General features: G+C 44.7%; 1 protein-coding gene across 3 annotated transcripts in view; it reads left to right on the forward strand.

The window, feature by feature from the left end:
• WDPCP (WD repeat containing planar cell polarity effector) overlaps window positions 1-26,568 on the forward strand; it is a 185,146-nt gene that overhangs the window by 111,121 nt on the left and 47,457 nt on the right. For 2 of the 3 annotated variants that reach the window (XM_068129394.2, XM_078784236.1), the window contains exons 13-16: window positions 12,647-12,826; window positions 17,357-17,480; window positions 18,218-18,281; window positions 21,488-21,590. In XM_068129394.2, the coding sequence (XP_067985495.2) occupies window positions 12,647-12,826; window positions 17,357-17,480; window positions 18,218-18,281; window positions 21,488-21,590 (471 nt within the window). Of the gene's footprint in view, window positions 1-4,312; window positions 4,379-12,646; window positions 12,827-17,356; window positions 17,481-18,217; window positions 18,282-21,487; window positions 21,591-26,568 lie in introns of all 3 variants that reach the window. The other variant, XM_078784235.1, reaches the window with a different exon arrangement.

Consider the following 26,568-nt stretch of genomic DNA (forward strand, 5'->3'; position numbering starts at 1 on the left):
GAAGCTAAATGTTCTAAGTTGGGATCCCATACATCAGATGCATCAACAAACAAAGGAAGATATATCCAAAAAGAACCGTTGTGTTTGTGTTTGTGCTGGCTTATCTTTGTGCGTCAGGAATCGTCTGGTCCTAGCATGTCGTCCGAACACAGCTCCGGTTGGCACGAACCGCTCAGTCGTTGGCGCGAACCAGGCCCCAACGTGCCATTGCTCGCTCGTCCCTGATGAAGGCCTCCTGCGCGAGGCGAACGAGTGCGCAGCCCGCTCCCCAACCGTGCCCTTCCTCACGAACGTAGCACGGAAACCGCGGCTCTTTGTTCTTGGGGCTCTGCCCTTTTACGAACACCCCGCACGCAGTATCTCCTCGGTTTGCAACCACAGGTCACGTCCCGCACACCGTCACTCGCCCACGTCCGATACGAAGCGGGGAGAGTCAATGGCAGAGGAATACGCAAGGGCCAAGCGAGAGAGAGTATCCAACAACGAGACAGGAAGGAGAGGGACGTCGACGCTGACAGAGGCAAAATGCGACCGCTCGCTATGGGATCCAGCACGAGAAGGGCAAAATGTCGGCTCACGGTTCGTGGTGTCGCTTCTCCTCTGACGTCACCGGCCCTTCTTCGACCAATCCTTCGCAAGGTGCGCGTGGCCTCAGCCTGCCTGAGCAATGAGTGTTGCTTTGTAGTGCTGTAACTGGTGGTATCCCATCGGCAGTGCTTTGAACTGGCTTCTGGTGAGTTTTGTTATTAGGGGGAATTAATTAATGTGTGTGCGTTAATGGGGATGGATTCCTAGCTAGCGTCTATGTCCATTGCCATACGGGACACAGGTATGATCACAGAGGGAACGACACACCGGGGAATATTAGCATAATCCCTACAACTACTTAACATGCCCCGCCCCCTCGTGGTGGGGACACATATCCGACATCCGGGCTACAGAACTTATTACATCAAGATTCCCTATCACGACAGCCGGAGCATGATACCTATTCAGATCTACCTAAATCTATATATGCCCCTACCCCAAAATTCACAACTATGTTATCTTCAAGTATTGCTTATCCTTGTTGGACAACCTTTTGGGTTTTCCAGTCCTGTGTTTGTCAATTGCAGATCATGTTTATCTGTACTTATTGATTGGTGCTTCGGATACCGCACCTTGATAATTGAGTGATACGAGCTGCGGCGATCTTCCACTGAAATTTTAGCCATTTTGTTTTGAGCTAACAGCAAATCCTGATAGATCTGTATTCTGCAGTAGGAAAGGTGTACTTTTAGCTGTATAGATGTGTAGAGGGGAGCACCTGATGTAAACTAGACTGGAACTCGGTAGAGCGCATACCTCCGCCAGGCTGAACAGTTTATGTTTTGTATCCCAATGATAGGCCGGATCTGGATTCGGACCTGAACCAAAATCGAATCGGCTTGTTCTCGTCACCCAACCAACTCGTCCACCAAGTTTAGTCATAACTCGTCCACAACTTTTTGAGAGATCCTGTTCACAGACAGACATACCTTCAGTGGCGGAGGTAATGAAGAGGAGCACCTGACAATGAATCGTCGATTAATTGGCATGCATTGGCTATGACAACACTTCCTATTAGCTGCTCATATGTAGTTTACTTTGAGTTGGTGTAATCACAAGTTGTCGGATCAATTTGAATTAAAGATTGTTAAATGACAATCTTGGTTTCTTCTCACATTGTAATAACTAGCAACGGTACCTGCCCTATGGGCGGGGCTTCAATTGGGAGGCCCAAATGTAAAGGCAAAATATCAGAAATTGAAGGCTTTTTTTATTTTAAACGATTTATATAAACATCCGTTAAATCATATCACACGCAAATCATCAAAATTTAAACAGTATTTGTAGAATTTCAATAAAAGCCACATCACTGTTCATATCGGTAAATATTATTCCATATCGGTAAATATTACAAAATGCCGTTGTAAGTTGGAAATCAGGTCTTTTCTGCTCCACTATTAGTCTCTTTCCATATCTATTCCCACCCTTGTTCTAATTCCTTCCTTGTTCTTTCTCAAAAAGTTCAGCGCTGTTATGCATCTTGGTGCTTTCTTCATGTTATTGGCCACGGCTTTGGGACCATCTGCAATTTCAAGAAACTCCTTCCGTATCTCATTCTTTCCTCTTTCTTCTGTCACACTCTTGAGGTTCACCCTAATTTCACTCTTCTCCCTCGCTGTATTCTTCCCTTCTCCTCTGTTTCATTCCTGGATCACTCACAAACTCATGCCCCATCTTCCTTCACGTTTGCACAGCGTTATGTTTCTTTGTGTCTTTAATCACCCTTCTCTCCATCTCAGTCATATGTCATTCATCTTGCTGACCTTGGGATCCCCAAAACAAACCTGTTTTTGCAGTGAGTGTGGGTTCATGGGGGTTCACCCCCTCATGTTAGTGCACTCCCCCACATCATCTCCTCCATGCTCGTGTCCCCTTACCCCGTGTCCACTTCCCTTCCCCACTCCATTGCCAAACATCTTCTCGCAGCTCTCCACTCACCATACACCCACCCCCATCACACAGCCTGTCCACTCCCTGTTTACATGTGTGTTTCCCCACTTTCCAGTCTCTTCTGTTCTGGAATGTTCTTGCTCGTCCACTAGTTTCAACTGTGTATTCAATCAAAATTATTCAATGAGATTTTCAGAAGGAAACTGCTTTGTTTATTAGCATTCGTATTACTTAGTAATGAACAACAGTATGGCACGTCCTTATGGACAACAGTATGGCACGCCAGAATTGACATATTTTAGTCCGAGTTGTAATGGCCCTGCCTGGGAGTAGCTCAGTGCCATACATATTTACTTGGAGATAATTGCTGTCCTCACCATCCCCCCAACCCTGACTCTCCACAACCCCCATTACCACCCTGAACCTCCTGAACTTTTATTTATTACCACCTGAAACCTTCCCGTGCACACCCCGAGAACAACCACCACATCTCAGCTCATTCCATCCAGTAGTTTGGTGTGCATCAACGTCAAACTCCCAAATTACTGAACTATAGAGTTCATAGAACATGCTACCTCACGCAGTGTTCAAGTATATGGAGGGGGTTGCGTTCTTGAAAATCCAATACAGTGTTTCGTATGCAGCCTGTGGCTGCTGATTGCATCATTGCTGGGAGCGCAGCTGTGCTGCTGATTCAGCGCCCTGTCTCCAGTAAGCTGGTGCTCGTTTTTCTGATCTCGGAAGGATGACAGCCGTAGTCAACTCATCTGGTGTTTAACAGCACGTCAGGGGCTCAAACTGAAGGCCCTAACAAGATCTTAAGGCAGCCACCCTAACCGTTAAGCCAAGGCCAGGCTTATTTTCCTGTATGAAGAACATAAAATAGTTTACTTTTCTTGAGTTATTAATATCATGAACTTACCTTTAATAATAATGATGATACAATTGATGCAATAATGTGATGGCTATGATAAAGGTGTTGATTATGGTGATGATGAAGTTGCAGGCTTTCTGGGGGTTATTGTGTTGATAACGGCCCATGTTAATTAATTAGGTGAATTAATCCCCATTAACATTGCATCGGAATCATACCTAGCCATATTTGGCAGGCTCTTCTACACTCGATATGCACACTCCCATATGCCACAGGTAGTGAACAAATAAAAATGGAAACACCAATGTAAAGTTACTTAATAGGGCGTTGGGCCACCATGTGTGGCCAGTACGGGCTGTACGGCCTCTATGCGCTGTGGCATAGAGTCTCTCAGTGTCTGGAATTCTGCAGGAGGGATGCGGAACCATTCTTCTACAAGAAAGTCAATCAATGCACACCTGTTTGATGGAGGTGGAAAACGCTGACTCCGGTGTCGTTCCAGAATATTCCATAATATCTGCAAGCAGGCATGTGCAGCATTTTTATACATGACCCCAAGCATGCTGGGATGTTATTATTTGTTTAATTAATACATGGGCCACACCTGTGTCGAAGCCGTTTCTTGGTGTCCCTCATTTACCCAGGTGTTTTCATTTTTTTTTGTCCACTACCTCTCTATATCGATATATTGCATGGTTTTGGAAGTATGATAAAGGCAATTTGTGTTATACAGTCTTCAAATATGTAATTCAATTTAAATAGAGATATAAAGGGGTTTAAAGGAGTGTATAAAAATTAATTCCGGGTTTTACCACCGTTTTCTCCAGAGGCTATTACATCACCCTATCTAACACGTTACATTAGTTATTCGTGCCTGTTGTTTGTGTCCTTTATGACATCCTTAAAAACAGTAAGTTTCGTGTTTGGAATAATTTTCAATTTTGTTTTGCTGCCAGACAGAGTGGAAATATTTTCTCACTCCTCTCTGCGCATGTGCGATCAGGACGAATTCACAGCCAAAGTACGGTAAGACGGCAAATTGTCTTCATATTCATGTTCAAAATATAACATTCAATTTGAATAACCTGTTCCTCGATCATAAACTTATAAGACAGACAGACAAACAGACATGAACCAATTTCTTAACCCCGCTTTTCGCTACGTGTGTGCAGGGTAATAAACACACAACAGACCCTCAGGTTATCGTATAAAATAACCACCTTTAGAGGCCATTTTTCCCCGCAAAGCGGGGGTTGGCCTTTTTCGGGAACCGTGGTTGTTGTTGTTTTTCGGTCCCCCTTTTTGAAGCAATGTTTTACGGCCGGATGCCCTTCCTGACGCCAACCCTTTTTGCCGCCTTTAACGACAAACAGGGAATTACCAGTGAACTGCTACTCAATTAGCCGACCTCATGAAGGATGACAGGCTGAGTCAACCCCCCTGGCGTTAATTCAGCGATCGACCGGGATTCGAACCCAGGATCCTAGGATCCTAAGCCGGCACCCTAGCCGCTAGCCCAACACCTCAGGTTATCGGATGATAATCCATATTTAGGAAGGTGATCGGATGCCAGTTGGTCAGGTACCACCAATCATCTTTCTTGTGCACAAAGGTTAACACTCCATTCTGCTGAACTCTGGAAGCTTTTGGAAAGTCCTCTCACTCCCGTAACACCTGCAGGAAGTCTTCCCCAAAGACGTGCCAGAAATGGTGATAACATTCCTTAGGGAGGTGATCATTACCGCAGACACCAATGTATTTTTTAAATGGCAGAGGCCAATTCTTCAGGGTTCACCAATTTCTTTAAAAGCTACCGCTGCTCAGAGCTCAATTGATTACTCGGATAGCCCAGAACAAGGGCCTTCCGGGTACGTATCAATCCCTAGCTTTTCAGACAATGAGGATTCATAGTTCTCCGCTACTTCTGTAATTTGTTCTTGTTCAGAAATATCACGATCTATTTAAAAATATAATCTGCTATATTTTTCATTGTCCTCCAACACTTGCACTCTGCTACTAATGAGAACAGTCCTTGCCTTGGTCTTGATCAGGATTGAGGAAGGCTTCCATCCATGCACCAATTCCTATACTTCTGAACATATGAGTGCACGGAGTCGAATGTCCGGAGCTTTCACCCATTCCAGTTCCAAGGACAAATGGCAGTGATCAGAAAAAGCTTCCACTTGAAGTAACAGATTTGAAGCCAGAAACCCTCACATTTAATTACGTTACGGTGAACGACACAAGTGTTTGCGAATTGACACCGCACCCAGCAGTGTAAAATTATGCAATGGGAGTGATTTTGGACTTAAGGGCTCGACCATTTTTTTTGCTAGTACTGGTCCAGTCGCCTTGGTTATTCCAATTGCGACTTCGTCGTGTTTTCTTCCACAGCCATGGGCCACCAAACTTCGCTTCACCCAGGCTCCATCAATATAAACGCTATACAAGGGCAGCTGAGAATAATGTTCCTCTTCTGGAGTCGCGAAGCCTTCTGTAGTGCTGTCCGAGATGAAGCCCACGTCTTCAGGCAACAAAAGCATATATATATATATACCCATTAATTCAGCATAACCCGGAAGGGGTACAATTTCTCACAATGGGGAATGAGGAGCAACGGAAAAAGGGGATTCACTCCTTTCCTCCTTTGGGAATCCCACCCTCAGGGCTGCATACCCTCTCCTCTCCTCCCCGCTCCAAATGGTCCTGACCCCACACAAGAACGGATGAGGAATCAGGTGCAAGGGGGGTTGCAACCCCATAGGTTCTTTGTTTTTCAGGGTCTTTTCATTTTGCTTTGTGGGGTCTTTCCCAAAGGGGGCTTTACCCTTGTACTCCCTTTTTCTCACAGTGCATAGCCGTAATGCATTCTGGGGGCTCCTCCCAGCTGCTGGGGAAAGGCTATTATCCTGACTGTTTTTAGGGACATCATAAAGAACACAAACAACAGGCACGAACAACTAACAGTGATGTATAAGACGGTCGGAAATGCAAGGCCAGAGTTTAAATGTCCCTTTCCAGGTCCTTTTTTTTATCAAGACTGCGTGGAGTAAGGTGTTCTATGAACGGTCTAGTCAATAACTGTCTTTCTATGCATACTTAATTTTTGCCAGGAAAGGCTTTTGTGACCAGCACCTTTGCATTCATATATCCTTCAGTTTTTTAAAATACTTTTACAATAAGTTTAATGTTAAAAATACTTTTTGTCGTCCTCATGAAGTTTTGAGTCACCTCGGAGCTGTCTTTCCTGGGTTTGAATCTCGGCCCAGTCTCCAACTGCCATCTCGGTGCTCACAAGCAGGGCGTAAATGCGTGTGCCGGCCCTTGGAAGGACATTAAATGGGTCCCCAGGCTGCCATCCTTACTTTGTGGACATTAAAGATCCCACGGTGTCTGCGAAGAGTAGGCGAGTTATCGCCGGCACCGGAGCAAATTCGAAATCCCTGCTCTAACTCACAGATTTTAACATTGGGCTGGGCCGACCAGTTCATGAAAAACTTTGGCCAAACTTTGCCTGGTCGATCCCACAACAACATGGGAATAATTATGGCTGTGAAATAATATTAACTGATGAAGCCTGGAGGAAACTTGGACATGAAAGATAACATGGACCAACTTCTATCCTCTCATCCCAACTCTCTCTCTCTCTTCCTCATATGTGGCGACTTCAACTGTCATCATGCCAGCTGGCTGGGTGTGGGTACCTCTTACACCAGCCATGGCACCTCGGCAAAGGACTTCTGCGACTCTTTGGGACTGACACAATCTGTCAATTTCCCGGATCGGTCAATGGAGTATCTTCTCTTATAGACTTGGTTATGACTAACTTCCCTACAAATATCTGCTCTTCTTCTGCTCCAATGGGTTCAACTGATCATATTCTTGTTAAAGTAGACATCTCTCTTGCCGTCCTCAGAGAGCCTTCTCAGCGCCGACGAGTCTGGCATTTCACTCAGGCCAACTGACACGGTCTTCAAGCAGCCATCAATCGTCTGGACTGGTCTCCCATCTCTACCGCCTCTGACATCAACTCATCCTGGGAATTCTTTCAAAGAATTTGCTCTCTCTCATGCACAGATTTATCCCATCTCGTCTTCAGTTGTCATACCCTTTCTCCCGTCCATGGCACACGGAATCTTGTGGTGAGGCAGCCATCCATCGCTCTCTGTACCCACCTTACCCTAGTAGTACGCAGCTGCTCCTGGACTCTGTGTCCTTCTCTCCCGACAAGGTGGAGAAGTTTCTGTCAAACTTTGACTATGATTCTGCAACTGGACCAGACAGCATCAGCCCGTGGGTCGTAACATCCTGCTCTGCCGCTTTATCTCATCCTCTCTGTTCTCTTCACCCTCTCTTTTGCTCAAGGTCATCTACCATCTGCTTGGAAATCAGCAAACATTACCGCTTTACACAAAAAGGTGCAAAAACAGATCCTTGCAACTACAGACCAATCAGCCTGCTCCCAATTATCAGCAGAGTCATGGAATCCATCATTGCTTCTGACATCAGATCTTTCCTCTTCTCCAATGGCTTGATCTCTGATCATCAATTTGGTTTCAGACCTGGTCACTCTAATCTGGACATGCTGCTTCTGCTGTCTCAACAATGGATGGAGGTCCTCAATGCCAAACAGGAAATCCAGAGCTGTCTCCCTTGACATATCACGTGCCTTCGATACGGTCTGGCACCCCGCTCTGCTCACCAAACTCTCCTCCTATGGTATCCATGGAAATCTCCACGCATGGCTGGCGGACTTCCTCTCTAGTCGTAGTCAGCGTGTGGCCCTGAATGGGTTTCTCTCATCTCCCCTTCCTGTTCAGGCCGGAGTTTATCAAGGCAGTGTTCTGGGCCCTGTGCTTTTTCTAATCTCCAAAAATGATCTCTCCGACTCTTTGGAAAATCTCTCCAACAGTTATATTTTTGCTGATGACTCCACTCTCTGCCACTCCATATCTCAACCCTCAGATCGACAGGCAGCAGCCTCTTAACTCTCTGCAGACCTGGAAGAAATCACAAACTGGTCAAACATATGGAACATTGTTTCAATCCTGACAAATCTCACACTCTTACTATGTCTCTCAAAAAAGACCGTCTGTACAACCCTCCCATCTTTTTTCTCAACAATCCTCTCGAAGAAGTTCTGTCACTCAAGCTTTTGGGTCTTGCGAGCTGCCGTGATCTTTCCTGGGAAAACCACATTTCCAAGCTGGCCTCCAAAGCCAGTTGCTGTCTGGGTATTCTCTATCCTGCGAAGGAAATCGTAGTAGTGTCCATCTTGTTTATACCGTGTACCCCACCCCCAGCCCTCTCCCTTCCACAGATCTCCCGATGGCCCTGTTCCCTACTGTTGTTGTACTCCCCTCTCTCTCCCCCTCTTTTCTCCCGCTCCCTTTATTTCATGTTCTGTGTGTTAGCTCTCATACGAGCCTAGACTAGGTATACAAAAAAAGGCAGAAACCACTGTTGGAGCTTGTTCGATCAAGCATTTTGGTGTTGTGGACAGGAAGCCAGAGTGTTGCTTTGACAACACTTGGCATGACTTTACATGAACACTTATTTTGGTGTAAGGAGGAAAGTCCATGAATTTTTGTGTCTATATAATTTGGATTTTTAAAAACCTTATCTATAAACAGTTGAAAGTACAACATCATTTCATGTCATCACCCATCACTTTTTTTTACACCACCATTAATCTAACCATATTACTTGCAGGTTACTATGTTTCCTCTCTTTCCCCTCGTTTCTTGTTTGTTCGTTTCTTTGCTGGTTGTGTTCATCTGTTGTCTCACTACCCCACTGTCAGTGCATCGACATTTTGGCCTCTGACAAATTACTCTTCCATGAGCCTCGATATTGTGTAAAAATGCGAGCGGTTATCAATGGAGACACAGTACTGTACAGGACTTTTAATGTAACGTCTTGCAAATCTGCTCGACCATGTGCACTGGCTCTAAATGTGGCTATTTCCTTTTTGGTGGTCATTGGTAATACTTGGTAGACATCTGTCCTTTTAACGAAGTAACCCATAGAGCAATGCCACCTAGAACAGCGTTTATCTGTCCGTATGTGTGTATGTATCTACAGTCGTGGCCAAAAATATTGGCACCCTTGCACTTTTTTCAAATAACTCACAATTTTCTCTAAAGATAAGTTGAAATTGACAAAAGTATTTGATTTCCACAATTCTTTATTTCACTGTTGATATTACAGAACATTTATTTTTTAGTCAGAACTTAATATATCCTTTCAAATCAGAAAATAAATAGAAATGGCATTGACAACATTATTGACACCCGAGACTTCATATTTGGTAGCACGTCCTTTGGACAAAATAACTGCAGTCAAGCGCTTCCTATAGCCATGAATGAGCTTTCTACACCTCTCTACTGGTGGTTTGTCCCACTCTTCTTGTGCAAACTGCTCCAGTTCTCCCAGATTTGAAGGGTACCTTCTCCCAACTGCTGTTTTCAGATCTCCCCACAGGTGTTCAATGGGATTTAGATCTGAACTCATTGCTGGCCACTTCAGAACAGTCCAGCGTTTTGTCCTGAACCGTTCCTGGGTGCTTTTTGAAGTGTGTTTGGGGTCATTGTCCTGCTGCAAGACCCATGACCTTCGACGGAGACCCAGCTTTCTGAAACTGGGTTCAACATTGCGCTCCAAAATGCCTTGGTAATCTCCTGATTTCATGATACCATGCACACATTCAAGGCACCCAGTGCCAGAGGCAGCACAGCAACCCCAAAACATCACTGAACCTCCTCAATGTTTAACTGTAGGGAATGTGTTCTTTTTTTGTAGGCTTCATTTTGTTTTCTGTAAACATAGAGATGATGTGCTTTGCCAAAAAGCTCTAATTTGGTCTCATCTGTCCACAGGACATTCTCCCAGAAGGAGTTTGGCTTGTTCATGTGTGTTTTGGAAAACTCCAGTAGGAGGAGTTCCTTTTCTCCTTTCTTATGTCTCTTTCTCAGCAGTGGGGTCCTCCATAGAACTCCCTTTCATTGAGTTGGCGACGGATGGTGTGAGTTGAAATTGTCATACCTTGTGTCTGAAGGTCAGCTTGAATCTCTTTGGCAGTTGATTGAGGTGCTTTCTCCACCATTCTAACAATCCTTCGCTGCAATCGTTGATCAAATTTTCTCTTGCGGCCACATCCAGGGAGGTTGGCTACAGTGCCATGGGCCTTAAACTCCCTGATAACATTGCGTACGGTGGACACAGGAGCATAAAGGTCTCTGAAGATGGACTTGTAGTCTTGAGATTGTCCATGTTTGGCTACAATCTTGTGTCTGATCTCCTCAGACAATTCTCTGGTTTTCTTTCTTTTCTCCATTTTCATTGGTGACAAACAGTGACACACAGTGACACAAAACAACAGAATGACACCTTTTCTCTGATCTCTGATGAATGAGTAATTTTTATATTGCAGGCACCTGCAACTCACCACGGGTGAGTTCAATTCCAAAGTAAAGGAGAATCACCTGCTTGAAATCGAATTATTTCTAACAACTTCTAAAAGGTGACGATAATATTGTCCGGGCCATTTTAGGATTTATGTGTGGAATAAGCTAAGATTTAGTAATTGTTTCAGCTTTTCTTTTTGGTTTTGTTCCACTGCAAAGCGAAGAAATACATATGTGGATACCAAAATATTTTTTCATTCCAACAATTTTCTGGAAGAAATTGTGCTTTATTTGAAAAAAGTGCAAGGGTGCCAATATTTTTGGCCACGACTGTATATTCCTTCCGCTGGCATTTTGTGGGTTTATTCCCTTTAAAATTCGTTTTCTCTGCAACCATCTGTACGATTGACACAAAATTTTCACCATAGGAGCGTCTCCTGTCTAATTTTAAAATGATAATTATGACGTCATAGGTCACATGGTATGGGTGGCATCTTGGAAAAACCGAAAAAAGGTTGCACCTCTATATCTCTGAAACCGCTCAATGGAAAGAATTGATAGGTCGCTCATTGTAAAGAACTCACCATGGGAAATGCATATGCTAATGATGTCATCGGTGCCTTCATAATGACGTTATAAATTGACAAGGAAAACGCTTGATCTGATCAGTATGAAATTTCTTGAGTGTGATCTTTCTTGAGCGGATACATTGAATTGATGACGTCAGGGATTGTGCCCGTGACCTGACCTTGGGTACTATTTACGTGTACGCAAATTTTGGTGTAGATCGGGCCAGCCCTGTTTTTTTGTATGATTTTCAAATGTACAGTACAAACAGACATGCATACATACATATATACATATACATACATACATGCATACATATACATACATGCATACATATACATACATGCATACATATACATACATGCATACATATACATACATGCATATATATATATACATACATGCATACATATACATACATGCATACATATACATACATGCATACATATACATACATGCATACATACGGCTGAAATTTGGCAGCAAGGTTCTGCTCATGATTGCTAACGGGGATTGCAAAGCTCATTGCGGTCACGTGACCAGAAGTGTGTCAAAATGGCGGACCTAGTAAATTATTTCAAAAATCTTTTTCTCCAGACCCACCAGTATGAATGCGAACAAAGTTGGGTTACAACATTAGAACAGACAGGTTCCTGATAAATCTAGGAGGCCATGCTGATCACGTGACCAGAAGTGTGTCAAAATGGCGGACGGTAAATTTCTTCCAAAATCTTTTTCTCCACACCCACCAGTCAGAATGCTAACAAAGTTGGGTTGCAACATTAGGCCAGGGTAGGGATGTTAAATTGGTGAGGTAATGTTGATGACATGACGAGAAGTGTGTCAAAATGGCCGACTTTGTCAATTTTTGGTAAAATTGCATAAACTCCTCCAAACGTCTTCTCCACCCCCACCAGTCAGACGGCTATCAAACTTGGGTTACAACATTAGGCCAGAACCCAGATAAGCTGCAGGTCCAGTGGTTTTTATCATCTATTTTTATCATCACCATTTTAATTGATCTAATAATATCATTCACATCAGTTTAACTGGTATAAATAAAACATTTATTGTAGTCCTTTCATCCCGACTTGCAATCCAAGCTTTCAAAATGGGACATTTGTTTTTCTGTATTTTTCTGTATTGGCAGGTTTTTCCTTTTTCTTACGGCCTCTTCCTCCTGTTTTAAGCCTTTTGTTCATCCTCCACTTGCTTTCGCTTCTCTCCTGCTATTGCAAATTGTGCAGATTTCATCCAACTTCCACTTTTCTCCTCCAAGTGGATGGGTCAGTAGACCATAACTCGTGCGTACGTACGGCAGGTGGGTGCCACCTCGGGTTGTCCGAGCTGGTTGCAGAGCATCTGCAACATGAGCGGATAGACGAGGCCTTGAAGTTGGTGTCTGCCTTGGGCTGGGATTCCCGTGCACATGAAGCTTACGCTGGAATTGTGACGATTGCTGAGCATCTACTACGTCAACACCTCACACCGGAAACTGAAGGTATGCTGGAATCTTCGTTCCATGAAGTAAAAATGGAGAAGGGAGTTCTTAGTCGAAAGTGATTTTTGGCCTTTTAATATGAACGATATGCCATCTGGTCAATGTATGTTGGGTTTGGGGTACATATGTGAAAGTCAATAATGTGAAAGCTTCGTCGGAGTGAAAGCTTCGTCGGGGTGAAAGCTTCGTCGGGGTGAAAGCATCGTCGGGGCGAAAGCTTCGTCGGGGCGAAAGCTTCGTCGGGGCGAAAGCATCGTCGGGGCGAAAGCATCGTCGGGGCGAAAGCTTCGTCGGGGTGAAAGCTTCGTCGGGGCGAAAGCTTCGTCGGGGCGAAAGCTTCGTCGGGGCGAAAGCTTCGTCGGGGCGAAAGCTTCGTCGGGGCGAAACCATCGTCGGGGCGAAAGCTTCGTCGGGGCGAAAGCTTCGTCGGGGCGAAAGCTTCGTCGGGGCGAAAGCTTCGTCGGGGCGAAAGCATCGTCGGGGCGAAAGCATCGTCGGGGTGAAAGCTTCGTCGGGGTGAAAGCTTCGTCGGGGTGAAAGCTTCGTCGGGGTGAAAGCTTCGTCGGGGTGAAAGCTTCGTCGGGGTGAAAGCTTCGTCGGGGTGAAAGCTTCGTCGGAGAGAAAGCTTCGTCGGAGTGAAAGCATCGTCGGAGTGAAAGCATCGTCGGAGTGAAAGCATCGTCGGAGTGAAAGCATCGTCGGAGTGAAAGCATCGTCGGAGTGAAAGCTTCGTCGGAGTGAAAGCATCGTCGGAGTGAAAGCTTCGTCGGAGTGAAAGCTTCGTCGGAGTGAAAGCTTCGTCGGAGTGAAAGCTTCGTCGGAGTGAAATCATCGTCGGAGTGAAAGCATCGTCGGAGTGAAAGCTTCGTCGGAGTGAAAGCATCGTCGGAGTGAAAGCTCCGTCGGAGTGAAAGCATCGTCGGAGTGAAAGCTTCGTCGGAGTGAAAGCTTCGTCGGAGTGAAAGCATCGTCGGAGTGAAAGCATCGTCGGAGTGAAAGCTTCGTCGGAGTGAAAGCATCGTCGGAGTGAAAGCTTCGTCGGAGTGAAAGCATCGTCGGAGTGAAAGCTTCGTCGGAGTGAAAGCTTCGTCGGAGTGAAAGCATCGTCGGAGTGAAAGCTTCGTCGGAGTGAAAGCATCGTCGGAGTGAAAGCATCGTCGGAGTGAAAGCTTCGTCGGAGTGAAAGCATCGTCGGAGTGAAAGCTTCGTCGGAGTGAAAGCATCGTCGGAGTGAAAGCATCGTCGGAGTGAAAGCTTCGTCGGAGTGAAAGCATCGTCGGAGTGAAAGCTTCGTCGGAGTGAAAGCTTCGTCGGAGTGAAAGCTTCGTCGGAGTGAAAGCATCGTCGGAGTGAAAGCATCGTCGGAGTGAAAGCTTCGTCGGAGTGAAAGCATCGTCGGAGTGAAAGCTTCGTCGGAGTGAAAGCATCGTCGGAGTGAAAGCATCGTCGGAGTGAAAGCTTCGTCGGAGTGAAAGCATCGTCGGAGTGAAAGCTTCGTCGGAGTGAAAGCATCGTCGGAGTGAAAGCATCGTCGGAGTGAAAGCTTCGTCGGAGTGAAAGCATCGTCGGAGTGAAAGCTTCGTCGGAGTGAAAGCTTCGTCGGAGTGAAAGCATCGTCGGAGTGAAAGCTTCGTCGGAGTGAAAGCATCGTCGGAGTGAAAGCTTCGTCGGAGTGAAAGCATCGTCGGAGTGAAAGCTTCGTCGGAGTGAAAGCTTCGTCGGAGTGAAAGCTTCGTCGGAGTGAAAGCATCGTCGGAGTGAAAGCTTCGTCGGAGTGAAAGCTTCGTCGGAGTGAAAGCATCGTCGGAGTGAAAGCATCGTCGGAGTGAAAGCATCGTCGGAGTGAAAGCATCGTCGGAGTGAAAGCATCGTCGGAGTGAAAGCTTCGTCGGAGTGAAAGCATCGTCGGAGTGAAAGCTTCGTCGGCGTGAAAGCTTCGTCGGGGTGAAAGCTTCGTCGGGGTGAAAGCTTCGTCGGGGTGAAAGCTTCGTCGGGGTGAAAGCTTCGTCGGGGTGAAAGCTTCGTCGGGGTGAAAGCTTCGTCGGGGTGAAAGCATCGTCGGGGTGAAAGCATCGTCGGGGTGAAAGCTTCGTCGGGGTGAAAGCTTCGTCGGGGTGAAAGCTTCGTCGGGGTGAAAGTTTCGTCGGGGTGAAAGCTTCGTCGGGGTGAAAGCTTCGTCGGAGTGAAAGCTTCGTCGGGGTGAAAGCTTCGTCGGGGTGAAAGCTTCGTCGGAGAGAAAGCTTCGTCGGAGTGAAAGCATCGTCGGAGTGAAAGCATCGTCGGAGTGAAAGCTTCGTCGGAGTGAAAGCATCGTCGGAGTGAAAGCTTCGTCGGAGTGAAAGCATCGTCGGAGTGAAAGCTTCGTCGGAGTGAAAGCTTCGTCGGAGTGAAAGCATCGTCGGAGTGAAAGCTTCGTCGGAGTGAAAGCATCGTCGGAGTGAAAGCATCGTCGGAGTGAAAGCATCGTCGGAGTGAAAGCATCGTCGGAGTGAAAGCATCGTCGGAGTGAAAGCTTCGTCGGAGTGAAAGCATCGTCGGAGTGAAAGCATCGTCGGAGTGAAAGCATCGTCGGAGTGAAAGCTTCGTCGGAGTGAAAGCATCGTCGGAGTGAAAGCATCGTCGGAGTGAAAGCTTCGTCGGAGTGAAAGCATCGTCGGAGTGAATGCATCGTCGGAGTGAAAGCTTCGTCGGAGTGAAAGCATCGTCGGAGTGAAAGCATCGTCGGAGTGAAAGCTTCGTCGGAGTGAAAGCATCGTCGGAGTGAAAGCTTCGTCGGAGTGAAAGCATCGTCGGAGTGAAAGCTTCGTCGGAGTGAAAGCATCGTCGGAGTGAAAGCATCGTCGGAGTGAAAGCATCGTCGGAGTGAAAGCATCGTTGGAGTGAAAGCTTCGTTGGAGTGTGATATGACACCGGTTTTCGGGATTCAGCAGATTTTTTTCATACAACTTGTATTCCTTTGAAGTATTCTCCAGTTGCAGCCATCGAATCACTCTAAACTTTACAAAAGCTTCCTCTTCATCTCCTCCACTTCCATTGACGACACTGCATCTATATATCCATCCAAGTATCGATTCAATGAGATCCTCAGGTATCCACTCATCAGTCTGTCTACCATAATAGACAGTGGATAAATCCACTCATCACCTCACGCATATATCCTCACGCATATATCCACTCATCAGTCTGTCTACCATAATAGACAGTGGATAAATGATCCCACCTTCTTGTGGGATCAGCCAATCGGGAAGTTTGGCCTAAGTCTTTCACGAACTGGTTGGCCAGGTCTGACATTTGACTGACTTAGACAGAAATTTGTAATTTGTTCAGTGTGCTGGCGATACCTCACCTCCTATAATCGAATACGAGTTCCCTTTCAAGGAACTTCAATATAGGAAGAGGTCATTAGGCCCATCAATCCCACACAATGGCTTCCAAACTATGGTTGTTTGTCAGTGCCCTATCCTTTTTATGGGTCAAATGCTAAGGGTCAAACCTCTTCCTCTTCCTCCCACCTTTGAGAATGGCCTCTTTGCTAGTTAATCGTGAAACCAAACCCCTCGACCTTCAGGTTCATCCTTGAAGTTCAACACCTCACGCATCTTGCTGGTTCGTGAGTTCCTCCCTCCAGCTCAACAAAGCTGTTTCCCAGGCCAGATTGCTTGTGTTTTAATGTTTTATCCCCTCTGTCTGTCTGGTTGTCTGCCTGTCTGCCTATCTGTCGGAAAGCAGGATATCTCAAAAAGTTATGGATGGATTCGGACGGCATTTGGTGGAGAAGTTGGGTGTATGGCAAGCACGAAATGACTTGATTTTGGTGAAGATTTGGATCCGGATACGATAATTTTCTTCAGTGATTCTTCACCATTGAGTGGTGATCGGGCTAAATCCGATATATAAAACGGTATCTCAAAAAGTGGACAGATTATGACATAACTTGGGGGATGAGTTGGGGACATGACCATGACCAGATTAGATTTTGCTGCAGATTTTGTTGGGTATGCGACAGGAAGCAGATCCGGCCTGTCAGTGGGATACAAAACGTAAACTGTTCAGCCTTGCAGAGGTATGCGCTCCACCGAGTACCGTTCAAGTTTAACACTTTAATGATTGGAGGAACGCCAGGATGACAACTTGCAAGGTTGTCATCCGAGAAGTGTTCATTTTTCTTGATACCGTGTACCCCTCCCTCCTTCCCCAGCCCTTCCCCTTCCACAGATCTCCCGGCATCCCTGTTCTCTACTGTTGTGCTTGTGTGCTTCCCTCTCTCTCCCCCTCTTGTCTCCCGCTCCCTTCATTGTATGTTTTATGTGTCTGTGATTGTTTTCAGGTTCAATGTGTTATCTCCTTGGGCTTCGATTCTGTATCCCCCAAAAAAAAGAGAGAAAAAAAAGGAATCTTTTTTCCTTAACCTTTGACCTTTGTATTGATTTTTCATCATCTAAAGTGTTAGGTTTCTGGTAGGTTTGTAGTTTTTAAATTCTGTTCGCTAATTCTCCTTGTTTTTCACGTTTTCATCGTGAAACTTTTCAGCCCAGTTGGAAGCCACTCTTGGCATATTTTACACATCAAACAGGCCGCTACCAGAGGAGTCAATACTGAAATATCGCGACATGCTTGGACATTACGCCCGTCGTTTCTTCCACATTCTGCTCAGGTAGGCATGTGACCATGAAAGGTGAGCCTCTGTTTTCTCTCCAACGTATGCGGTCACTGTCACAGTTCACTATCTTTCCAACAGTTCCTCTTCCCACCTCTTTCTCCATCTCTAATTCCTCACTTGTGTTTCCCATAATTTAATAATAGCATCAATGTCTTCCAATCAGTACACCAGTTTATGCTTCGTTGTTGTGTCCGTCCTCCTGAGCAATTTGCTCTTAAGAAAGATACCTGGTCTCTGGGTGATTTCTGCTTGTTGTGGCTGCTTCGTTTGATGGTTTCGGCTGATTGCAGGTTATTGGGGGTGCGGTTCAAACCGCCTTAGACCGCACTTGGTTGGCTCGGCCGGATTAATAAGAAGCACGGGCGTCTATCGGCATGGAGCCCGGTTAATTCAGTGTCTCCACAAGTGGAGTAACATGGCAAATAGGCCCGGAAACCAGCTCGGTGCTGCAGACTTAGCCGGCAGTTGCGGTCGCTTTGACGTGAACCGCAGGACTCAAACCAGGCAACTAAAATGGACCTGCACCTGCTACAATATCAAAGTGCAATTTACATTTTAGGATGTCAATTAGAATGGAAATTGTTTTTGCATGTGTTTCACTTCTCTCTTTTGAGCATTTCACAAAGTGGTTTGAAATGTTTCACCCACCTTGGCCAAAAGTTTTGGGTTATGACATTTGAGCGAATGAGTCGTAACTTTGTAATGGTAAAACTTTCAGTTGTATCTCACAGGTTTCAGCAGTTTGAGAAGGCCTTCCTGCTTGCTATCGACATTGGGGCAAGAGACCTGTTCATGGTAAGAATCGTTAAATAAAGGCTCCTATCTTCCCAACACTTACCTTTTCATTTTCTGGAGGAAATTTCATCAGTCAAGTTAGTGGTTCCTAATGTATAAAGTAGGGAGTGGATATCTTAGAGGTATTTGTACTAACCACCGAACATATATTAACTACTCGTGACATTGCCTATATCTATATGAATGGCCAAAATGATCGCATAACCTCTTTCGCATAACTACCAATGGGAAATGTACAGTTTTTTTTTGTTTTTTAAACCTTTTGTGACAAAACTTGCATCTACACATCAATTTCAAATGCACAAAATTTAATATCAACTGGAATTAAACAGACGAACGAAGAGCCCGTCCTTGCGGACTAATGCTCCCAGAATTACGGATGACGTGACTTGTAATACCGACCTCCACCAGGAGTGGCGCCATTTGATACAGATTTAAAGAGAGATCATTGGAATCCTCCCCCCAGTCCTTCTACCTTGAACACCCAGAGAAGTGCCTAGCCTCTTGCTTTTTACTTTACCCCCTAAAATCTTCCCTTGAGTACCTTGAGTACACTCATTCTGTACAACGGTTCAGGAGTGCATATGCGTCAAACAGACACTTATCGATTGATGTCAGATTATTTTATTTCACTTTATTCAGTTGTAAAAATGGAAGTATCGGAAAGCAAAAAACATTGCATTTACATTCATCTGTGAGCTGTCTAGTCTGGATTTGAATGTCGACTCAGCAATAAATGGTCACCCTTGTGTTTTGCATGTACGGCGATGCATCAATGTGTACACCGTTGATTGGTAGGACCATCAGATCCAGTACAGGACTCGTCTGCCAGGATCTGCCAGGTCGTGAACATTATAGAACCCACTGTACCTGTCGCAAAGAAATTCTGTTGAATATCCTCCTTCGGCGAGGCCACCCGTCCAGGATTGGTTCTCGCCTTTCAAACGTTTCTCAACTAGTCATGATATGCCTCGGAGCTCTGTCGTGTGTTTGGGACAGTAGTTTGTCAATATTGGCTCGAAGAACTTCAAATGCAGTTTGACGTCATGATCTGAGTGCCTTCCTCGTGAGTCTTTAATCTCAAATTTTAATCCCATACACATGGGTGATCTTTTTCTCAGGCCATAGGTGAGAAAAAGTAGTTGGGCAATTACTATTTGTCATTGCAGCATTGTCGAATCAATAATTGTGACAATATTTGAAGATTTAAAGTGCCTCTTCAGAATGATACATTGCCGCACGTGAACCTTTTTGTAACCGCATTCAAAATGTTTCAACAACCAGTGGAGGGACATTCCACAGAAACCTGACTGACAAACGAATAAAGGAGTCTTGTGTGACGAGCACTCCCTGTGCGTCGTGCTCTTGTCATCTTTTTTTAAATCAGACATGAGTACGTTTTGCCTTCGGGGTTGAGTCGATTTTGTGGTGAATCAGGATATGGATGTGGTTTCTCCACATGTTGAGGAATGTATAAGGTGTGACCTACTGGCCTCAAAGGTAGTTTGGCTGTTCATGCTATTGCAAATCGGTGTAAATGATGCATGTTTAACAAGTGACGAGTGATAGGAGGTGAGGGTTGATGTGTTAAAAAGGTGTGGTGTTGAAGGTAGGTAGGGTGGAGGTGTCGAGAAGTGCATGTTTCAGCAGCTGCTCTGTCCATGGCAGGTACAGACAGATTAAAGCTGCAATTACTTAACTTTTCTAAACTGTTCAAAAAGAATTTAATTTTTTGAGGTATTAGGGTTTAAAATAAATAAAAGGATAGTTTGCACTGTATTTTGATGGAAATTTCATCAGCCCAGGGTCCTAAAATCCTGCTCTGCCGCTCTATCTCACCCTCTCTCTGTTGTCTTCACCCTCTCTTTTGCTCAAGGTCATCTGCCTTCAGCTTGGAAATCAGCAAACATTACCGCTTTGCACAAAAAGGTGCAAAAACAGATCCTTGCAACTACAGACCAATCAGCCTGCTTCCAATTATCAGCAAAGTCATGGAATCCATCATTGCTTTGGATATGAAATCTTTCCTCTTCTCCAATGGCTTGATCTCTGATCATCAATTTGGTTTCAGACCAGGTCACTCTACTCTGGACATGCTGCTTCTGCTGTCTCAACAATGGATGGAGGTCGTCAATACCAAACAGGAAATCAGAGCTGTCTCCCTTGACATATCACGTGCCTTCGATACAGTCTGGCACCCCGCTTTGCTTACAAAACTCTCCTCCTTTGGTATCCATGGAAATCTCCACGCATGGCTTGCGGACTTCCTCTCTAGTCGTAGTCAACGTGTGGCCCTGAATGGGTTTCTCTCATCTCCTCTTCCTGTTCAGGCTGGAGTTCCCCAAGGCAGTGTTCTGGGCCCTGTGCTATTTCTGGTCTTCATCAATGATCTCTCTGACTCTCTTGAAAGTCCTCTCTATCTCTTTGCTGATGACTCTACTCTGTCGCTCCATTTCTCATCCCTCAGATCGGCAGTCTGCAGCCTCCTCACTCCTCTCTGCAGACCTGGACAAAATCACAGACTGGGCAAACAAGTGGAACATGTCTTTCAATCCTGACAAATCTCACACTCTTACGATGTCTCTCCGAAAAGACCGACTGGACAACACACATCTAACCTGGCCACCGAGTTTCGTCTGAATCAGTCCATAACTTTTTTAGATATCCTATTTACAGACAAACAGATAGGGGTGAAAACATGACTTCCGCCCACCTTTGATAGGAGGTAACAAGGACATTACTACACGTATGGGCATCAATATACTTCTGCATGAATTAAAGGACCATTTGATTACAATTCATCAATCAACGCAGTATCTGAGATTTAAACCTATCGATCCAAACATTATGAACCCTATGGTTTTATATGGGAATGCCAACCAGGCCAATCTGAAACGTCATCATGGCTACAGACTGTGCAGTCGGCTTTTCTTTTTTCTTTTTTGTATCCAATGTTGAGGCTCGTGTAAGAGCTAACATTGATCACACAAAAAAGACGAACTGACACATAAAACAGATGATAAAGGGAGCGGGAGAACAAGATGGAGAGCAGGGACATCGGGAGATCTGTGGGAGGGAGAGAGCTTGTGGGGGGGGGGGCATGGGAAAGGGGAGGTGGGGGAGGTAAAAAAAAACGTTTAAAAAATGTATGCTACATCATGCATACTATAAGTACTGTACTGTACTGTACTGTATCGTGCTTGCAGGACCTTCATTATGCAGCAGCTGCAAGGCAGGAGTGGATTTTGTCCATGGAGTCGCTGAAGAAGGCTGAAGAAATCGAGACCATCTCTGTAACAACAGGCATCGGTATGTTTCTTTAATCCTTCATCTGAGACTTTCTTTTGTGAAGCTTTAGGGAGTCACATCCAATGACGCTACGGAGTGTCTGTCTTTGATCTTTGTTTGTCACTCCTTCAACCTCCACCCTCCACCCTGCTCAATCTGCACACCCCTCCACTCCGACCAACTCTTGTCCACTGGTCTACTGTAATACTGTATACATCCATCATGTAAGGAAGTAATATGGTTATGTTTAGCACATTCATGTCATCATGCCAATTTAGCAAATCCTCAAAATCAAAGACTTGATTGGTTTTTAGCCAAATTATTTTTACCTGCGACATGTCACATGTCTACAAGAGTTCAGGTTGCTGTTGTTGTAGTTGTTGTTGGGGTTCTTGTTGTGGGTTGATTTTTTTTAAATGTGTGTATCTATTGGTCGGACAGCTGCCGGACCACACCTAGATCTGTCACTTGACTCCACTCCCAATAATACCGAGATGAAATGATATTTTCGCCATCTTGTTTTCTGGTGGGCCTAACACATCAGGCATGTAGGCCTCTGTCGTTTATGCACTGCCCGGCTTTGCTGCGTCAGATTTCCATTGGCTTTGTTTGGGACAGACACAGCTCTGTCTAATCGTATTCTTTCACATGGGACCACGGGATAGACACAGCTCTATTTAATCTTATTCTTTCACATGGGACAGACACAGCTCCATCTAATCTTATTCCATCGCATGGGAACATGCGACAGACACTGCTCTATTTAATCTAATCCTTTCATGCCATGTCTGTCCTTCATGTATTTCATGTGTCTTTCATCTGTCTTTCATCATGTCTTTCATGCCTCTATCTACTCTTATTCTTTCACTTGGGAACAGGGGACAGACATGGCTCTATCTACTCTTATTCTTTCACATGGGAACATGGGACAGACACAGCTCTATCTACTCTTATTCTTTCACATGGGAACATGGGACAGACATGGCTCGATCTAATCTTATTCTTTCACATGGGAACATGGGACAGACATGGCTCTATCTTATCTTATTCTTTCAAATGGGAACATGGGACAGACACTGCTCTATTTAATCTTTTTCTTTCACATGGGAACATGGGACAGACATGGCTCTATCTACTCTTATTCTTTCACTTGGGAACAGGGGACAGACACAGCTCTATCTAATCGTATTCATTCACATGGGAACATGGGACAGACATGGCTCGATCTACTCTTAATCTTTCACTTGGGAACAGGGGACAGACACAGCTCTATCTAATCGTATTCATTCACATGGGAACATGGGACAGACATGGCTTGATCTAATCTTATTCATTCACATGGGAACACAGGACAGACAGGGCTCTATCTAATCGTATTCATTCACATGGGAACATGGGACAGACATGGCTCGATCTAATCTTATTCTTTCACATTGGAACATGGTACAGACACGGCTCTATCTAACCTTATTCATTCACATTGGAACATGGTACAGACATGGCTCGATCTAATCTTATTCTTTCACATGGAAACATGGGACAGACACGGCTCTATCTAATCTTATTCTTTCACATGGGAACATGGGACAGACACGGCTGTATCTAATCTTATTCATTCACATGGGACAGACATGGCTGTATCTAATCTTATTCATTCACATGGGAACATGGGACAGACACGGCTCTATCTAATCTTATTCATTCACATTGGAACATGGGACAGACATGGCTCTATCCAATCTTATTCATTCACATGGGAACACGGGACAGACACAGCTCTATTTAATCTTATTCTTTCACATGGGAACATGGGACAGACATGGCTCTATCTAATCTTATTCATTCACATGGGAACATGGGACAGACATGGCTCTATCTAATCTTATTCTTTCACATGGGAACATGGGACAGACACGGCTCTATCTAATCTTATTCATTCACATGGGAACATGGGACAGACACGGCTGTATCTAATCTTATTCATTCACATGGGAACATGGGACAGACACGGCTCTATCTAATCTTATTCATTCACATTGGAACATGGGACAGACATGGCTCTATCCAATCTTATTCATTCACATGGGAACATGGGACAGACACGGCTCTATCTAATCTTATTCATTCACATGGGAACATGGGACAGACACGGCTGTATCTAATCTTATTCATTCACATGGGAACATGGGACAGACACGGCTCTATCTAATCTTATTCATTCACATTGGAACATGGGACAGACATGGCTCTATCCAATCTTATTCATTCACATGGGAACACGGGACAGACCCAGCTCTATTTAATCTTATTCTTTCACATGGGAACATGGGACAGACACGGCTCTATCTAATCTTATTCATTCACATGGGAACATGGGACAGACATGGCTCGATCTAATCTTATTCATTCACATGGGAACATGGGACAGACACGGCTCTATCCAATTTTGTTCTTTCTCATGGGAACATGGGACACTGGGACAGACATGGCTCTATCTAATCTTATTCATTCACATTGGAACATGGGACAGACATGGCTCTATCCAATTTTATTCTTTCTCATGGGAACATGGGACACTGGGACAGACATGGCTCTATCTAATCTTATTCATTCACATTGGAACATGGGACAGACATGGCTCGATCTAATCTTATTCTTTCACATGGGAACACGGAACAGACATGACACAAGGTTAATTAGACAGATTAGACAATGTCTAATCCATGAGGTGATGTTTTTTTTCATTGCCTGAAATAACATGAACCTGACATGTAGGAAACCCGAGGTGTGTTCACTTACCAAGCAGCTAGCTAGCGCTTGCCAAGACAGCTGTTCCTTATCAACGGTTTCAAATGGAATGCTTGCCTGAATGCTTAAGCCACTTGGCGAGCTCGCTGCAAGGAACTTGGTAACTGAACATTTGATAACCCCTAGCGTTCTTGACATGTAGACATGTAGTCTATATACCCCATGGAGGATAATAACATGACCCTTCCTGCCGCTCCTGTACGGAGTGGGTGTGCTAGTTCCCTGAAAGCAGACCAAGCTATCCGTCAGACTTGTAATTGATATTGAAACAAACTGTGAAGACCCTCGGAGATGAATTGTATAAAACCTTCAACAGCAAGGATGAAGGAGCTGAGTGGACAGAAGAGGCGAAATATATATATATATATTGTGTTGCAGGTTGGGACCAGAGTGCGAACTTTCTTGGTTTTAATGTAGAATGGGCATGGCTGTGAGATCCTTTACCAATGACAGGGGTCCATGGCCACTGTTGGACATGTGCTGTGACTCGTTCCACCTGCAGGAATTTACTCCGCTTATGGATTAGGACGTTCCACGTGTGTGTGTGTGTGTGTGTGTGTGTGTGTGTGTGTGTGTGTGTGTGTGTGTGTGTGTGTGTGTGTGTGTGTGTGTGTGTGTGTGTGTGTGTGTGTTGTTTAAAATGTACGATATACTCTAATACACACACACACACACAATCCCTAACCCTAACACAGGGATAGGCGGCATCTACAGTCGGCAGATTAAAACAAGTTTTCTTTCGGATCATAAAACGACACCGAATATAATCGGTAGAATACAACACGAATCGTAAAACTATTATGAAGGAGATATTTATATAAATACATTATTTGAAAAAGTATATAAAAACCTGTATATGTTTTGAACCATTTTCAGAGGTAAGTGGGGTCGTTTTGGTTGGTGGACATGTTATATTTAAGGTATGATATGCATGATTTAATGTATTATCAAATATTGGAATGTGATGGGAGTTGTAACGATGGATAATACATAAAATCCTTTAACGAGTAAAGTTTGCTAAGTGATGTTGCATTGATGGGTTGAATGACCGCCTGGAAGTAACTGAGGTTGTGGATCTACTGATGGAGGTGATTCACTGATGTGGATCCATGACCGAGGTTGTGGATCTATTGATGGAGGTGATTTACTGATGTGGATCCATGACTCAGATTGTGCATCTATTGATGGAGGTAGCTACTGATGGAGGTAAGCTACTGATGTGGATCTATGACCGAGGTTGTGGATCTACTGATGGAGGTGATTTACTGATGTGGATCCATGACTCAGATTGTGCATCTACTGATGGAGGTAGCTACTGATGGAGGTAATCTACTGATGTGGATCTATGACCGAGGTTGTGGATCTACTGATGGAGGTGATTTACTGATGTGGATCCATGACTCAGATTGTGCATCTACTGATTGAGGTAGCTACTGATGGAGGTAATCTATTGATGTGGATCTATGACCGAGGTTGTGGATCTACTGATGGAGGTGATTTACTGATGTGGATCCATGACCGAGGTTGTGGATCTACTGATGGAGGTGATTTACTGATGTGGATCCATGACTCAGATTGTGGATCTACTGATGGAGGTAATCTATTGATGGAGGTAATTCTGGAGGTAATCTGATGGAGGTAATTTACCTACTAGATTACCTGCTGATGGAGGTAATCTACTGATGGAGGTAATCTATTGATGTGGATCTATGATCGAGGTTGTGGATCTACTGATGGAAGTAATCTATTGATGTGGATCCATGACCGAGGTTGTGGATCTATTGATGGAGGTAATTCTGGAGGTAATCTGATGGAGGTAATTTACCTACTAGATTACCTGCTGATGTTAACAATTTAAATAAAGTTGAATATGGGATGTTGTGACATTAACATCATTTACAGCATTCCTTTAATATATTATAGTTTCGGAATAGCCAATAATCTCCAATGAAGTTTGTGTGTGTGTGTGTGTGTGTGTGTGTGTGTGTGTGTGTTTTTTTTTTGTTGTTGTTGTTATCTCCATTTGCGGGTTTCAGGATGTGGAATACAGAGTCCTCCCAGGACCCAAAGTATCCACCACCTCTTCGGTTAGGGATCACGGTTCATGGACCAAGCTGTTCAACTTTTTCAGAGTTTTGTTCCAAGGGCTCTTTTCAGGATCGTCACCGAACCTCAGATTGCCTCCAGTTGT

This window comes from Myxine glutinosa, chromosome 9, assembly GCF_964187855.1.
Source record: "Myxine glutinosa chromosome 9, kmMyxGlut1.1, whole genome shotgun sequence".
Taxonomy (NCBI): domain Eukaryota; kingdom Metazoa; phylum Chordata; class Myxini; order Myxiniformes; family Myxinidae; genus Myxine; species Myxine glutinosa.